This window comes from Barbus barbus (genome assembly GCF_936440315.1).
Source record: "Barbus barbus genome assembly, chromosome: 23".
Taxonomy (NCBI): Eukaryota; Metazoa; Chordata; class Actinopteri; order Cypriniformes; family Cyprinidae; genus Barbus; species Barbus barbus.
Genome location: NC_136751.1, coordinates 11,974,024 through 11,991,738, shown reverse-complemented (window position 1 = coordinate 11,991,738; position 17,715 = coordinate 11,974,024). Strand labels below are relative to the sequence as shown.

Below are 17,715 nucleotides of genomic sequence, written 5' to 3'. Positions count from 1 at the left end.
TCCCCTTTGAGACAGATGGGAATCCGTGTCCTGAATTACCTCGACGACTGGCTCATTCTAGCACAGTCGAAGGCAGAGCTGATAGCCCACAGGTTCCTCCTCCTCAGCCTGGGACTCAAGATCAATTTGGCCAAGAGCTCCCTGTCCCCCTGCCAACGAACTTCGTTCCTGGGGACAGTTTTCGACTCAGCCCACATGAAGGCGAAAGTCGCGCCAGATCACGTTTTGGCCATAGGGCAGCTCGCGGCTTCCTTCAGAATTGCAGCCTTCTACCCACTCAAATCGTTTCAGAGGATGCTGGGCCTCATGACCTCCGCACCGCCAGTTCTTCAGTTGGGCCTTCACAGGATGAGACCCCATCAGTACTGGCTGAAACCTCTAATTCCGCCTCATGCAGTGAAGTGAGTAGGTGACTTGCAGGCTCTCTCTGTAAACCCTGCCTGTCTTGAGTTTGGGCCTAACGACTCTAAGGTCCTCCTAAAGCCAAGACATGGCTATGTCCCGAAGGCACTCTACACTTCGTTTAGGGCCCAGTTTATTATACTCTCTGCACTCCCCCCTTCTGAGGAGGACCGGGAGTTCAACATTCTCTGCCCGGTCAGGGCATTGAGAACTTACATCGAGCGTTCTGCGCCCTTTAGGCAATCGGAACAACTCTTTGTCTGCTTTGGCGGCCGCACCAAAGGGTCTCCTGTCACAAAGCACAGGATATCTCGATGGTTAGTTGACGCTATTGCACTAGCATACTCCTCCCTGGGCCTCCAGAGCCCCATTGGAGTGAGAGCCCATTCCACTAGAGGCGTGGCCTCTTCCTGGGCGTGGTCTAGTGGTGTGTCCATGGCAGACATTTGTGCAGCGGCCGGCTGGGCCTCGCCGTCTACGCTTGCCAGGTTCTATAACTTGGATGTGCTGGCCTTACAGGCTCGGGTTCTCTCTGCTTAAAAGGCACACACCTATCTTAAGCGGTCCCTTCAGGCATTGCCTGATTCTTCAAGAACGCTCTTGGCCCCATTCCTGGTGCTGAGGCTGTACTTATGACCGTTGAAACGATATCTAGGCTGGACTGACCTCTAGGAGCTCGGTCCTCATGCCTCCTGCAGGATCTTCCTGCTCATAATTTGTCCCTCTGAGCCTTATTGCTCAAGGCCAGTTTATGTTGGTCGTTTCTCTTCATGGCATGGCGGGATTGTATTTGTTCCCCATAGCGTCTAGCAACGCAGTACGAGTGAAGTATCGATAGGGAACGTACTCGCTTACTAACATAACCTCGGTTCCCTGAGATATGGGAACGAGTACTGCGTACCGTGCCATGTCATTCAGCTGCACGACTCAGGTCGTCGCTTCAGTCGAATTGGCCTGATGTACTATGGTGAAGCGCCCACTTATATAGCCAGATGGCCCCGCCCAGAGCGCCGCTGACGAGCCATTGGTTCGTTTTTATTTACTGTGCGAACCAATGGCCGTGCAGTCACACTGCATGATTGAAAAAGTCTTCAGTCCTCTGAGAAAAAGGCGTCTAGCGACGCAGTACTCGTTCCCGTATCTCAGGGAACCAAGGTTACGTTAGTAACTGAGTACGTTTTGCAGTGTGTTTTTGAAGTGTTGATGCGACTTTACCCTTTTTCAGCCGAGCTTTAACTCACACTGAGATTGTTCACATCATTTCCTTCCCTCTTTTACTCATGCTATCTCTCATTTGAAAGGACTTTAACAAATGCAAATTTAAATAAACCATTGCTGTGCAGGGCAGCTAATTTTCATAGGAAGTTAGACAAGCGATCTCACAGGTGGTTTTGATAAAGCATTTATTCAAGATTGGTCCTTTCCCCTTGTAGCTAGATGCACTAAACTGCCACGCTATTGGGGTTTATTATATTAAATTAATGATGGACCTTAGCCTCATTGCTTTGATAGGAAGATAATTAATTTAATTATAAGTTTGCTCATGATTTCAAGAATATAAGAGGATGAATTGCTATTAAGTATTTGAACTTGATCATTTAATTTCATAACTAATCCCAGATTTGAAATTAATTTCAGTTCATTAAAATAATTCCAGTTCCTTCTTCCACATAGACTGATTGATGTAATTATGAGTTCTCTGATAATTTGATAACATTAAGATCTTAATCATTAACTATCAAAGTGTTTGATTTTTTGGCCAAATATTTTTGACATACCCTGACATTTGTGCTTTTTTCAGTTGCTGATAAACATATAAATGGCTTAAGTCTAATAACACTGTAAACAGCACAAACTGGGCTACAATAATGTGTTAGCTGCATTTATGTACATGATTGTGTTTTTGAGAGAGCAACGTTTATGCGTGGTTAGTGAAAAACGAAAATTTTGAAGTCACTGAAATAAGGCCATAAAAAAAACACAGAACATTTGTTCACAAGACGTTTGAGAACTGGATCTTGTAGTCTAGAGTTTTTGCTTCAAAATAATGTGAAATCATCTTGTTTTCTTGCTCACACTGGACAGACTGAATAGACTGAAAACTGGCATTACGTTGGTTTCATATGGATTACTTTAACGGACAATATTTGTTTTGGATGTGACTTCGTTTAAAAGTAGACATTTCAAGCTTTCTATACATATATTTCTTATGTATTTGAGGCGAGTATTCGCGGAGATTCATTCGTTGTTTTACTTACGTGTCTGTGAAGAGAGATGGCAGAAACAGAGCCGGCAGAGAACGCACCCTGTATATTTTCTCTATTTTTTAAAAGCGTATTGTTTTGTTGTTATTATGACTATACGCAAATAAAAGTATTTGCAGTTTCAAACGATACCTTGTTCTTATCTGTACGATCAAAACTCATGGAGTATTTTTAGTTCTTTTCGCATCATAAAGAAAATACGAGACAACCTGCACCGGTGCGGGCTTCGACCCCAGGGGGTTAATTAAGTTTTCCTTTTGCTTAGGCCTGATAGTAGATAGCGCTCTCCCTAGTGCTTGGTTGGTGAAGTGACATTGCCTCCATTGTGGGTCACAGCACCCGTTCCGGCGTCACCTTGTGCGGGCTGGGGGGGGGGGCGAATATATCTGTCCTAGTGTTGCAAAGTGACGGCCTGCAGCAGGCCTAGCAATTGGGTATCAGAGGAGGAGTTAACGGGCTGACTGGGCGAAGGTGCGGAAATACCACCTTGGCTAGCTATTGACTGAGGTACGTCGGACTCCGGGTCCGCACTGACGGATAGCTCCCGAGATTTAGCTCCGCCCCTTTTCAGGCCAGCAGTCATTGACGTGCATCACCGGAGTCCCAGCCCGGTTGTGCCAAAGCCATAGATGTTTGAAAGGCTCACTGTTTTCTCAAAGCTTAGGCCAGTGTGTTTTATCCTACTAAAACAGCAAAGCCAAACCCCTAAGTGCATCGACTCAACAGCGCCACCGCGCTGCCACCCTTGTTACTAATGTTTGTTTTTGTCTCTTCTAGAAGAAAACAAACATAACCCCTGGTATTTATTCAATACAGTCACTAAATTAACGAAAAATAAAGCATTAACAGTTGTTGGCATTTCCCAAGAGCACAGCAGTAATGACTTTATGAACTACATTACTTCCATGATCGATTCTATCATAGATAAAATTTTAACCATGCAGCCGTCAGCTACAGTATCGCATCAGATGATCCCCTGAGGAACAATTCCGCTCATTCTCTACTATAGGAGAGGAAGAATTGTATAAATTTGTTAAATCATCTAAACCAACAACATGTATGTTAGACCTTATTCCATCTAAACTACTAAAAGAGCTGCTTCCAGAAGTCATAGATCCTCTTTTGGCTATTATTAATTAATCACTGTCATTAGGATATGTCCCCAAAACCTTCAAATTGGCTGTTGTTAAGCCTCTCATTAAAAAAACACAACTTGACCCCAAAGATCTAGTTAATTACAGACCAATCTCAAATCTCCCTTTTCTGTCAAAGATACTAGAAAAGGTAGTATCCTCGCAATTCTATTCCTTCTTAGAGAAAAATAGTATTTGTGAGGAATTCCAGTCAGGATTTAGACCGTATCATAAAACTGAGACTGCTCTCATTAGAGTTACAAATGACTTGCTTCTATCATCTGATCGTGGTTGTATCTCTTTATTAGTTCTACTGGATCTTAGCGCTGCGTTCGACACTATCGACCACAACATTCTTTTAAATAGACTAGAACACTTTGTTGGCATTAGTGGAAGTGCATTAGCATGGTTCAAATCGTACTTATCTGAATGCCATCAGTTCATGGCAGTGAATGAAGAGGTATCATATCGATCACAAGTGCAGTACGGAATACCTCAAGGCTCAGTAATAGGGACGTTATTTTTCACGCATTACATGTTACCCTTGGGAGATATTATCAGGAGACATGGTGTTAGCTTTCACTGTTATGCTGATGATACTCAGCTCTATATTTCATCGCGGCCCAGTGAAACACACCAAATTGAGAAACTAACGGAATGCATAGTCGATATAAAAAACTGGATGACTTCTTACTGCTAAATTCTGAAAAAACAGAGGTGTTAATTATCAGACCTAAAAACCCCACATGTAATAACCTAGAACACTATCTAACACTTGACGGCTGCTCTGTCAATTCTTCTTCATCAGTTAGGAATCTAGGTGTGTTGTTTGATAGCAATTTTTCATTTGAAAATTTTTCATTTTATTCTTTTCTCAAAAACATATCTAAATTGCGACCTATGCTCTCAACGTCAAATACAGAAATACTAATTAATGCGTTTATGACCGCAAGGTTAGACTATTGTAATACTTTATTGGGCGGTTGTTCTGCACGCTTGATTAACAAATTACAGTTGGTCCAAAATGCAGGAGCTAGAGTCCTTCCTAGAACCAGGAAGTATGACCATATTAGCCCGGTTCTGTCAACACTGCATTGGCTCCCTATCAAACATTGTATAGATTTTAAAATCTTGTTAATTACTTATAAAACCCTGAATGGCTTAGCTCCTCAGTACTTGAGCGAGCTCTTATCACATTATAGTCCTCCACATCTGCTGCGTTCTCAAAACTCTGGCCATTTGATAATACCTAGAATATCAAAATCGACTGCGGGCGGCAGATCCTTTTCCTATTTAGCACCCAAACTCTGGAACAATCTACCTAATACTGTTCGGGAGGCAGACACACTCTGTCAGTTTAAATCTAGATTAAAGACACATTTCTTTAAACTGGCTTACACATAACACACTAATACACTTCTATTATTCAAATCCGTTAAAGGATTGTTAGGCTGCATTAATTAGATCAACCGGAACCGGGAACCCTCCCCATAACACATGATGTTCTCGTTACATCATAAGAAGAATGGCATCTATGCTAATATTTGTCTGTTTCTATTCTGTTTCTCAGTCTGTGTCCGGATCAGATGGTGGATCAGTGCCGGGAGATGATGTATATGGCCCTGATTGTCGGCGGAGGCCGGACAACTGGATGAGCCCCGGGGACATATCCCCAGTGAAGACCTCAACTTAAAATACAATAAAACTTAAAATAAAACAAATAACTAAAATTATAATAAAATACCGAACTACATAATACTATTATTGTTAGAAATTGCAACAATATAAAAATAGAAATATAATACAGTTATACATTCAAAATTAATTAAAACAATAAGTAAACAATAAATAAACAATAATATCCTGGCCAGAGGAGAACTGGCCCCCCGACTGAGCCTGGTTTCTCCCAAGGTTTTTTTTTTGTCCATTCTGTCACAGAGGGAGTTTTGGTTCCTTGCCGCTGTCGCCTCTGGCATGCTCAGCTGGGGACACATAATTTCTAACGATTATCGTCAATTTGATTTCACAGATAATATTTAAACTAAACTGAGCTAGACAATGACATCTCTGAATTCAATAATGAAATGCCTTTAACTGAAAATTGAATGTTTAATCTTATTATTATACATTACTGACACTCTATCCTCCAATTTGATACTGTTAAGTGCTTTGACACAATCTGTATTGTTAAAAGCGCTATATAAATAAAGGTGACTTGACTTGACTAATCCTAACCTTGGGAGCAAACCTTCACTTTCCTTCTCTTTTCTCCCTGCCACTCTTCTAATTCGACTACTGCCTGAAGGAAGATCTTGAGCGGAGTACTTCAGCAACTGAACAGGTATCTGTGAAACTTGAGAACGACATTTCAAAATTGTTTTCCATTTACCTTCGTCTTTTGTGAAATCCTACCCAGCCAGGCTAAAGCAGGTCAATGTAGGCGTCTGCAAAAATTTTAACACACCCGAAGGACACTCTAATACGGTGTCAATTTTGCCATTAAGGGACCTGTACGTTCATTGCTATTGTGTTTCTCCACCCCGGAGAAAATTCATAGCAATCACAGACTTATAAAAAGAAAAAGCTCCCATTTACAATCTTCTGACTGGAAGCAACCTTCTAAACATCAGACTTAACAAAAAAAAAAAAAGAAGGAAATAATATAAGAACGAGAGATTTTGATCTTGTCCCTCTCCCTCACTTTGGCATTAGCCTAACCTTCATCCTTGGAAAAAAAAGGGGGGGGCTTTCCTTTACAGGAAAAAGGTGAAGCATTCAATTATTACCCTGTTCCTTGCTCTGTTGGTGATGTTCTTCTCTTTATCTGTTCTCTTGCTGTGCTACCTGTGTGTGCTCAATTTTCCCCACCAGAGGTTCACAGTCGCAGAGAACCACACTCAACATTAGCACACACTTTACATTACATATCTACACCCCTGTCTGTTTTGTTTTGGTTTGTTTTGTTTTTCCTCTTCAAGGTCTGTGTCAGTCACGGTTTGAGACTTCCCTCACCCCATCTCGCACGACAGAACATGTCGGTCACTGGGAGGATCTTGAAACATGGCTAAGTGTGGCAACAGACAGCCTCCTCCCTAAGGCTGCTGAAACACATTTACATTACATTTACATTTATGCATTTAGCAGACGCTTTTTTATCCAAAGTGACTTACATTGCATTCAAGTTACAGTTTTTACATTTTATCAGCTCTTGCTTTCCCTGGGAATCGAACCCATGACCTTGGCGTTGCTAGCGCCATGCTCTACTATTTGAGCTACAGGAAGGCTCAAACATCAGACATGGATGACAACATAACAAGCCTCATGGCACAAGACCCAAGTCAAAGCTACACTCACTAAGAATTAGCCAAGATCACCGGCCACACACTCATCGCCACCATCCTTAAGCCACACACTCATCGCCACCCTCAAGTTGAGCGACAAGCACGCTGCACAGCTCCAGCACAACACAAGCTCAGGAACGACAGGAAGGCCCTAATGAGGTGGAACAAGGCGCTGAGGAGGAGAGCAACAGGCTAAAAGAGACCCTAGCAGATACTAGCCGAGAAATGGAACAAATCAAGGCAGACTATGCTGAGTGTTTCGAAAAGCTACAGTATGCCGAACAGCTATTGGAGAAGGCAAAGGCTGACTTCAGGGACAAAAACGGCAGAATCAAAGCCCTTGAAGCTCACCTGGTTGAGTCAAGAAACAAGATCAGCCATCTAACACGACAGCTAGACTACATCAAAGAAGAATCTGATAGTTTCCAAGAGGAACTCAAGCACGCCTACGAACTGCACCATGAACTATCGAGGACACGACGCGCACCGACCTCACCCCTGCCGAGCAGGACCGGATCACCTGTTCCTGGACTGACATGTGAGCAAAAGCTGGAGGGGGTGGTGTTGAAATATTCCCCAACTCCCTCTGGAGAACTTTACCTCACTTTACCTCAGCCAAAAGTATCTGCTGCAGCCAGTCGCAGATCATCGCACGGCTTGGAGATAAAAGACCTCGACAAGCTCACCAGAAACATTGGCAAATTCACCCCAAGAATGCTAAATAGCCAAAATGTCTAAGCTTACCTTCAAGATATCGATTTCCATCTGGAAATGCGACCTAACGTTACTGACAAAGATAGACTCTATTTACTTCGAACGACATCCAGTTCTGAAGTTTGCAGCTTCCTGGACCGAAAGCCTGCTCACACAAAGACTGATTACCAACTGCTCCGAGAAGCCCTCATTAAAGAGTTCTCCGACCCTGAGTCCGAACAAGGCCACGTGGATGTCACGAACCTCCTCAAGCCTACTACAGCTGACTCAAACGAGCATACCTCGGAACTCGCAACGAACCCGACATGGAGGATGAACTAAACTTCAAAACTCTCTTCCTAAGGAACCTTCACCCCAGCGTAAGCCACCATCCGCCCAACACCAAGACAATGCCAAGACGCCACCCAGAGAGTGGAATGCACCCCTGTCCAACAAAGAACGAGACTCACACACTGGCACCTGACCTAAACAAAGGTATGACTGCTGGGATAAATCGCGTGGACGTCAGTGCTCACGTGCACGGCACTGGGAAAAGACATGGGACCAATCAAGGCCTCAAGAGAATAACTGGGAGAGATCGTGGAACCAGCCAAGCTCATTTGGAAACTCAAGAGAAAAAAACTCATGGGAATCCAATGGAAACTCCAAGGGAAAATGACAAACTCACCCTGGAGTAACCAGTCCAAGGAATCGACGAAAGAATTTGCAAAGATTCCAAGCTGACCGAGCTCAAACTGACTCTTGAAGATGAAAGAATTCTTCCAACGGAAAGAGGAAGATCGGAAATGGGAAAACAAAGAGAAACCAGATAAAGCCTGACTAGCCGCCTGACGAGAAGGCAGCGAACAGCTGACCCAACCAGCCACAGAGAACAGCAACTATCCTAACTTCAGAGGGACACGAAAACCCACCTGAAAACCCAGCAACAGAGTTAAACACTAACTCAACACCCACGATACGGGAGCCGACATTACTCTAATGTCTGCCGAACTCCTCGAGGAAGTCCAAGAAAGAACAAAGAGGACTAACAAAACCCTCAAACTCCAAAGGTGTGAACTGAACCTCTAAGCATATTCCCACACGGGCCTACAACTAAAACATGTGGCCCCAATCCACCTAACGATGGGATCGATGGATTTCATCCATCCAGTATACATTTCACCACTCAAGACGTATCCACTTCTCATTGGGAAAGACCTGCTTATTCGCTTCAAACCTCTAATAGACTTCAAGCACCTAAAGATGTGGACACAAGTCTGCGAACCTCTGCCCTGCCAGTCATTGGACTCCAACGAGTCGCAGTGTGAAGTCACAGACATTGCCCCTAATTCACTGATTGATGATGCAGTATCAAAGCCAGGATCTGGATCAAGCACAAGCAACAAGGACCAGGACCCTCTCCTCTGCTCACTGCAGGAGCCTGAATCAAACGCAGGTCCCCTTCAAATCATGACTGCGATAGATGTCCAAGGCACATCAGTGTCCGACGCGGCACTAGCCCTGTGGGCAGAGAACTCAGCCATCAGCCTGAAGCTATTCAGAACACTGAAGCAAAGACATCAGAGTCTACCACAAATCGCTAAGCACAGCCGCTTTCCTCTCAGTCCCTGGTCAACAACGATTGGCACCTCCAAGATCATCTGCGCTCTGGACATACGATGGAATAATAGACATCTGAGTCACTACTTCCTTGTTGTCCCAGACCTGCCTCATGACATCTACATTGCAGCGGATATCATGGTCCGGCTCAATGCTTGCATTGATACCGTGAACAACATCATATGGGCTCCCCTGTAACACCAACTGACAACTGTGGTCAGCCTCAAGAAACTCCAATCTGGTCAAATCATGCCAGACGCACGCGCTATGATCACAGAGCAAGAAGTCACAATACCTGCCTACAGCAAGAGTGTCAACGTCCACTTCAACATGCGATCTGGCCAAAGTCTCAACAATAAGCTAGGCTTCTTCCAAGCTTCCAGGGCCTGCCTGAAACTAGGACTGACCCTGGAAGCCACACCTCTCATTGAAGTGTCATCTTGTGCTGTGTATGTGTTGTTCAACAACTGTACGACCGAAGACATCCACGTTCCCAAAGTCAATCACCTGGGATGACTCATCAGCCAGGCGTTCCACGACTTTAATTGACTTCAACTTGAACTGATGGTACCTGTCATAGGCCCTATACCAGCACAGCTAATATCAGACGAATACGACGACACCGTAACATTCACAAAACCCCATGAAATCATTGCCATCACTTCCATTCTGCCGGTGTCCAGAGAAAGCGTCTGCCGTTCAGAACTAACAGATGACACTCACTTCGCTGTCTACGCTGTCTCAACACAGCCTGAAACAGAATCACCTACACAGGTGAACATCGGGGCCCAAAGCCCCTCAAATGACTTAACTGCGGAAGAACCCTACGCCGGGTTCAACACACATGTTCAACAGATCCTGAGTGAGGCGGATGCCCTCCACAGTGAAGTGGATCGCCAAGGACTCAAAGAGGTTCTGCACAAGTACAAGGACTCCTTCGCAAAGGATTCCCTGGATTGTGGACTGACCAACATTCACACTGTGTGCATCCCGACAAACCCAAATGCGCCACCCACATTTGTGCGACAGTACAAGATTCCAATAGCGTCATATGAGCCAGTGCAAGAAATTATTGTCTCCATGCTGGAAAAGGGGGTCATCCGGCCCTGTAACAGCACATACTCTGCCCCGATATGGCCAGTCCTAAAACCCAACGGCAAATGGCGGCCCACCATCGACTATCGCAAGTTGAATCAGCAAGTACCTTTGTCACGATGGCCTATGACCCAGTTGGAAATTCCAAAAAATCAAAGGCTCAGCGATCCTGTCCACACTGGACATCGCCTCCGGGTTCTGGACGATCCCTGTCCACCCCAATGACCAACACAAGCTGGCATTCACCTTTGGCAATCAACAGTACACCTTCACATGGTGCCCCTTCGGCTAAGCCAACTCACCAGCTGAATTCAACATCTTTCTGAACAAAGCATGCCCTGATGCCAGAGCCAGAGGCAACCTTGTCTACGCAGATGATGTTTTAATGAAACGCTCAAGTGTGGAGGACCACCTCAAAGAAATCGATCATGTCTTAAACCAGCTGACAACTGCAGGAGCCAAGGTCGCCCTTCACAAAGGACAGTGGTGCAAAACCAAGGTGAACTATGTTGGACTGCTTGTCGGAAGAAACGGCATCGAGCCACAGTCTAACCACATCCAAGCAATCCAAAGCATAAAGACGCTGACTAACATCTCTGAGCTGCAAAGATTTCTGGGAGTGTGCAATTGCTCACGAGAGTTCATCAAAAACCATAGTTTCTAGATAAATGGCTCAAAAGTGCAATAAACCATCAAAGAAATGAAAATTGAAGAAAATAAAATCAACATATTTTACTAAATACAGAAATATCACAAATGTCAACCTCAAACTTGTCAATGCAAAAAACTTGCATAAAACACTTTGAAACTGCATACAATTGATTTGGACTGATTACATAAATGTATTTGTGAGATACACTCATTTTCAACGTTATGAAGTCAAACCGATAACATTGCTTTTGAGAGCAAAGTTGATTGAACAACTAAAAAAGACTATGTAAAATAATAAGTTACACTACTCTAAAATCTGTAATTTATCAGAAATAAAAATACAGAAAGGCTGTGATAACACTTGTGACAGTTCCTGACCAGAATAATGCAGAGGGGCATGTGTCATGCCTCACGGATTAATGGAGTGCATTTCAATTTGTGGGGTCAAAAAGACAGCATTTTGCTTTTGAGAGCGATGTTGATTAAAAATAAAGAAAGACCATCTCAGTTATTCTTGTGTAAAAAACAAAAAAAAAAAAAGCATATATAAACAAAAATAAACCCCACTAGAAACAAAATCTGGAGCAGATGAGCAGTCGAAGAGTTACTCGTCGTCGGATGCGAGTAAGTTAGTAGCGCCAAAACCTCTGCGTCCATGTACTTATTTTTTCATGCAGTCGTAACATTATGCACGCGAGTGTGTGATTGTGCTTGCATTTGTAAAGGTGCATTTGTGTGTATGTGTGAAAAAGAAAAGATAAAGCAACAGATTGCAATGATAAAGAGAGAGAGTGACGAATAGAACGCATAGAATAGTATGTACAGCAAATGTCAAATGTCGCGGCTTGTGATGTCACCACATGCGACAAACCTTGGGGTCATAGTGCACAGAACGTGATTACGTCATAGTAGTCGTAGGAAAAGGTAACTAGCAACCTCAGATCTATATAACGTGTGCAAAGACGTGCAATGTTTTGGTTAGTGTTTTTGTTGAAAACGCATTTTATGCAATTGGTGCAGACTCGTTAGAGGGTGAAAACAATGCAACAGGAGCATGTTGTAGGCTTGATTTGAATGTGTAACGTCTCTGATTTTGTCTGCAAAAATAATTATTGTGCTACCTTTTTGGTTTCGGTTTCTATTGGCTTTTAAACAGAGACACGCAAACCGGAGCGCGGGCGCTCCTGTCGGTTTTAAAGGGTTAACTCATCCTATTTCCACCTCCGACCTATCCACTTCGTCCGAGCTCGGCACGCCCCACTCAATCAAGCACATGTTTCATTTACAAGACGGTGTTCTCACGTATGTCCCTGAGCCCCTCACTGCGCCAAAGCTCGTAGTACCGTAGGATGCTGACACACGCACACGATGCACCATGCACGATGCACACGATACACCACGGCGCCAAGGCCACCTATGGAACACTCAAGCAAGTAGCATACTGGCCTGGCATGCAGCAAGACGTAGCAGAATATGTTAAGGAATGCCTGGTGTGTTGCCAGTTCCAACCGGCAAACCCAAACCACCGAGCCCCACTGCAAGGGAAAGGAATGACTTTCCCATTGTCGGACCTCCAAATAGACTGGGTAGGACCCCTGCCACAGTCAACACAGAGTAACAAGTACTTCCTCACCATGGTTTGCGAATTCACAAAGTGGATAGAGTGCCTCCCAGCTCCCAATGATACAGCAGAAACAATAGCCTGCCTGTTAATGAACCACATCACCTCATTCGGTGTCCTTGTGTATCTTTGTGTTTTCTTTGGTGTCTCTTTTTGTGTTTTTCCTTTTCCTCTCTCACTATAATTTCCTTTCCCCTCTAGTCCCCTCATCAAGGAACTCCCTTAACCAATCCTTAAATCCAGGTCCCGAAATTGAGATTGACTCCCTTCAATAAAGACGTCGTAACTCGATGTGAGAACCGTTGTCAGCCGATAAAGGCGACCCACCCAATCATGATCTTCGCAGCTAATTGTGCCTTCTGTCTGTTCTATCAACAGGAAGATTCTCAGACTCGCCGCCTTGTTTCTCTGCATAATTGGGGTTACACCCCAGCCAGAAGTTGCATCGCCCGGACCAGCATCAGGGATAGTACTCTGTGAACAACTGGGGTTATTGATAACGAACTGCAAAACCTACACCCGAAAGGTGTACGTCCGACTAGATCCCTGCGATGTTTTCAGAGCTCACTACACCCTCTCAGCCACCCAAACCACTTGGACTGGAGCCCGCTGCACTCGAGAAGTCCTTGCCCACTCCCAGGCAGATGTGAACCACATGCTGCACCAATTACAGAAAAAACCTGTAACCCAGGCTGAATTAAGCGGGTACAACCAGTGTCCCAAATGATTTTTGGGCGCCCTGCTGGGGGCTGCTGTGGCTGTAGGAACTCTGTTTAACATTGGCATGAACACCGCTAATGCTGTTAATCTAGCCACTGTCAGGCTGCATGTGGGCGAAATTCAGGCTGAAATGCCCGAAATACAACAACAGCTCTTAGTCCAGAGTCACGCCCTACAGACCTTTGGGAAATCTCTGAACGGCAACTCTCTAACTACCCTCATGACCGACATGCTACATGAAGTAAGTTCCTCGATTTATAACTTAGCTATGGGAAGGATTCCACACTACTTGATACCTCTTAGCCTTGTCCAAAACATCCTAACTTCGGCAACTGCAGGCCCTGCTAGTCCCTTCCAAACCCATCTCTCCTTTTCCCTGGGTAGCGCTATTCCCTTGTACATAGACCCGGAAGCAGGCGACTTGGCCTTACTCCTCAGTTTGCCCATTATCGACTCATATACCGGCTCAAAGACGTTGTGAATGTGGGATTTTGGCAAGGGAATACCTATGTCAAAATCCACACTCCTGAAGTCGTTGCATATCATGATGACAACAAGCAGTTGTATCTGCCCCAAACCTAAAGATGTGTACGCTCACTAAGGACATTCACTTCCTTTGCCCAAGTAAACCCTTCGTCCGCGATAATACTGAGGGCAGAAGAAACTTTAACACCTGAAGCCATAAGAACTCCAAATAAACTTCCTAAGAGCATCATCACGTCACAGAGAAGCCAATCTACCACCGGAGGGGTATCCCTTGAAACGCGTCATGCAATTACGACTACAGCAGCCAATCAGCAGCCAAAAAACTCAGAGCAAGTAACAAACTATCTTCATATCTCACTGAGCTGGTGGTCTTAATCTTTAAAAGTAAAGATAGTAAGGTTCTCTGCTCGTGATCTGCCCCTGGTAGACCTTTTTGGAAATAGCAAATAGTGCTATACTTTAACTTTCTTCAAATCGCATTCCTGTATATGTGTGTATGTGTGTTTTGTGTAGTATTTTATCGTAGATTAGCAAATAAACGTATCTTTATATAAAGAAATCTTTTGTCTTCTGTTTTGTAATAGTCAAGTCAAAACTTTGCCCAGAGCTTGCTACCTGCGCTCAGAATTTACCCAACCAATTCTGTATTATTATCGTGGCCACAAAATAAACAGAATTACTAAGATATACTGGTTTAATGCTCGCTGGACGAGTCGTTAATAAAGTACAAATCATACGTTTTGATTAATATCAATTAATCAAATCAATATCCAATCTCTATGATTCGATTTCCTAAAGCTAAAATTCTAAATAAGACTTAAATCCTTTACACAGTATATGTTTACACAGTGTTTTAAATCATGGCGGATGAGGGCATTTTCTTACACGTTTAGCCAATCAGCATACACTTACGTCACAGATAGTTCCTAGAACTGTTTTAGACCCTACTCTGAAGTAGGAGCTAATTTAGTTCCTCCAAACGGAGTTTCTGGAACTAAAACTGTTCCTAGTTCCCGCGGTGCGAACACGCCAAAAAGTGGGTAGTTCCACAATTAGTTCGGGTACTATGAAAAGGTTCCTGTGGTGCGAAACGCCTTTTAGTGACTTAACTTTATTTGTTATTGAGTGCAGAAATGAACGTGAGTAATCTTACCTGACGGTGATATGACAATAGCCAGTCTTAACAGTTTACGTGATCTGGCTCTTGATCTTATTATTGTTATTTTTTATTTCTTTTCCGGGAGGCAAATATATCAAACATGCGTGCAGTAAGAGAATCTACGGTAATTCACGTTGGCCAAAACACAAGGAAACGTTGTGAAACGTTGTCGGACGGGATTAGTTTTCTCAGAGGATCACTGAGTTTGCTGAAAAACAGTAGGTAATTTGCTCTGGGATTATTACAGAGATTGTGTGAGAAAAACACAGATGTGGCAGATTCGGACGGGATTAAAATCACCAACTACGTCTGTGAAACACAAATTTCTCTAATGACCCCCTGTAAAACTAGTCCCGTCCGAATAGGGCTAAAAACATCACAGACAAAGCTGCCAGGGCAGAGCCCTGATATGGGGGCGTTCAAATATGGCCACCAAGTGAACAGACTTTCCTTGAAAGGGACTTTGACATCACGGAGTGCTAAACACTCTCATGCAGCATATGTTTCATTCATACTCGAAGCCGGAGGGCGCTCTCGTGCAGAAAGTCCAAAATAGACTCATAGAGACAATAACTTATGACGTGCCAGGAAATCCTAATAAGGACAAAGACATCCAGTGATTCCCTGTAAAGCTGAATTTAAAAAAAAAAAAACACGAAGAATACATGCATGAAAAAAGCATGCAAACAAATGCAGTGCAGCGCTAACTGACATAGCATTTACTGTACCGTATGTGGTTTACAGTATGTATGTGTGTGTGTGTAAAAGTAAAGGTTGGTTTAAAGCACTTAATATACATTTGTATAGAGCAGGGGTGCCCAATCCTGCTGCTGGTGATCGACTGTCCTGCAAAGTTCAGCTCCAACTCTAATCAAACAGAGTTGAAGCTGAACTTTGCAGGACAGTCGATCGCCAGGAGCAGGATTGGGCACCCCTGTCTATAAATGTATTAACTACAGTAATGATTTGTAAGTACTTTATTACTTATTATAAAGTGTTACCGTAAATTGCACAACATACCTTAATATTCTCTAAAACAGAAACATTAAGTAGTTGCAACATGAATTACTGAACATCTGGTGACATTCAAATGCTGCAGTTACTATTAACCTTTCCAATAGGTTGAAAGGTGTTGATTGCTACAGTGTCTCAGGTCTGATAAGACACCAGTAGATTTTATCAGAGTTGTTGTTGTTTTAATTTAAAAGTCTTCCATGCTTACATTAGCAATTTCCTTTTCCATCATCATCACCCGGGCAACCTCTTGCTTGATATTAGTGTCATTGACTTTAAGACCCCGGTCTGTTCGGATAAGCTTCGCCAAGTCAGTCATGAACTTCTCATATGTCACACAGGCCTGAGAAAAACACACATTGAAAACACATTAGTGCTATATTCAATACCTGTTAGCATGCATATTTTCATCATTCATTTACGATAGCAGCTAGATTCTGGCCTCCCAGTCATTTAGGAAGTATTTGGGCATTGTGTGAGAAATTATTCAAGCTAATTCCTTCTTTCCTCTCATTCTCTGCTTTCCTGCTAAAAGTTGCATAACCATAAGTTCAAACTGGAAACAAAAGACAAGATCTTGGTCCAAGTATTTTCATCTGTTTGTCCCTTTCTAACTTTTTTTATTGCCTTTTTGTATTAAATTAGCCAGTCCTGGAACATAATAAAGGCAGATAGCACTAATATGTCTAACCTGAATAACGATCAGTTGATGATAACTAACAGTTTGTGTCCACTGAGTCTGAACACTCCAGTACAAGAGTGAAGTCTCAATAGAAATTATATGAAAATTGATTAGCTTATTTTAATTAAACTGCAAACTTAAGTAAACTGTTGGATCTTTTAGGAGATGGGCTGGGCTTATCTTTCACTTCTAGCTTGTGTGGTCTGGGCAAATCCAAGGTGGGTTGTTTTATCTGTAACTCATAAATTTTGTCAATTTCATAAATAAGGACTTTTTATTGGATAAATAAAATAAGAAAGAAAATGTTGAAGAGAAAGACAGACAGCTAGAGACCCTTCTTGTCCATTGGTTAGACTAGCCTGAACCAACATGAAAATTCATTAAGGTCTAAGCTCATCTTTTTAGCCAGCACGTTCTCACTCCCAACTCATCACATATTGAAGCTTGGTCAGGACCACTTGGCGTCACTTTTTGACGTGCTAAGGTATCCCTTTAGTGGTATTTTTCGACTTGCAGCGTCCTCCGTTGCTTTCAGTTGTTTGTCTTAGTTTAATGGTTTGCATGCATTTGTAAAAAATATAAATAATTGTATATAAATGTATACTTTCATTGGAGCAACTAACACCCTCTCTACCCTAAACCTAAACCTACCCACTTCTGGACAATATAAAACATGTAACAAGCAAATATAACTGCAGTCACAGGTGAGTCATTCTATATTTAGGGGTACATTTCAGGTCAGCCAAGATGTCAAAAAATTTGTATTATTTTTTGATAAATAAACTAGGTGGTTGAATAATAAATCCCCTTAATGTGCTAAATTAATTATTTGGC

The 17,715-nt window shown here is 43.1% G+C and overlaps 1 protein-coding gene across 1 annotated transcript in view; it reads right to left on the bottom strand.

Annotated features, from left to right (window-relative positions):
• LOC306843131 (neprilysin-like) overlaps positions 1-17,715 on the bottom strand; it is a 62,991-nt gene that overhangs the window by 20,125 nt on the left and 25,151 nt on the right. Inside the window, exon 9 of the mRNA XM_079374422.1 lies at positions 16,408-16,542. Coding sequence (XP_079230548.1) covers positions 16,408-16,542 — 135 coding nt within the window. The remainder of the gene's footprint in view (positions 1-16,407; positions 16,543-17,715) is intronic.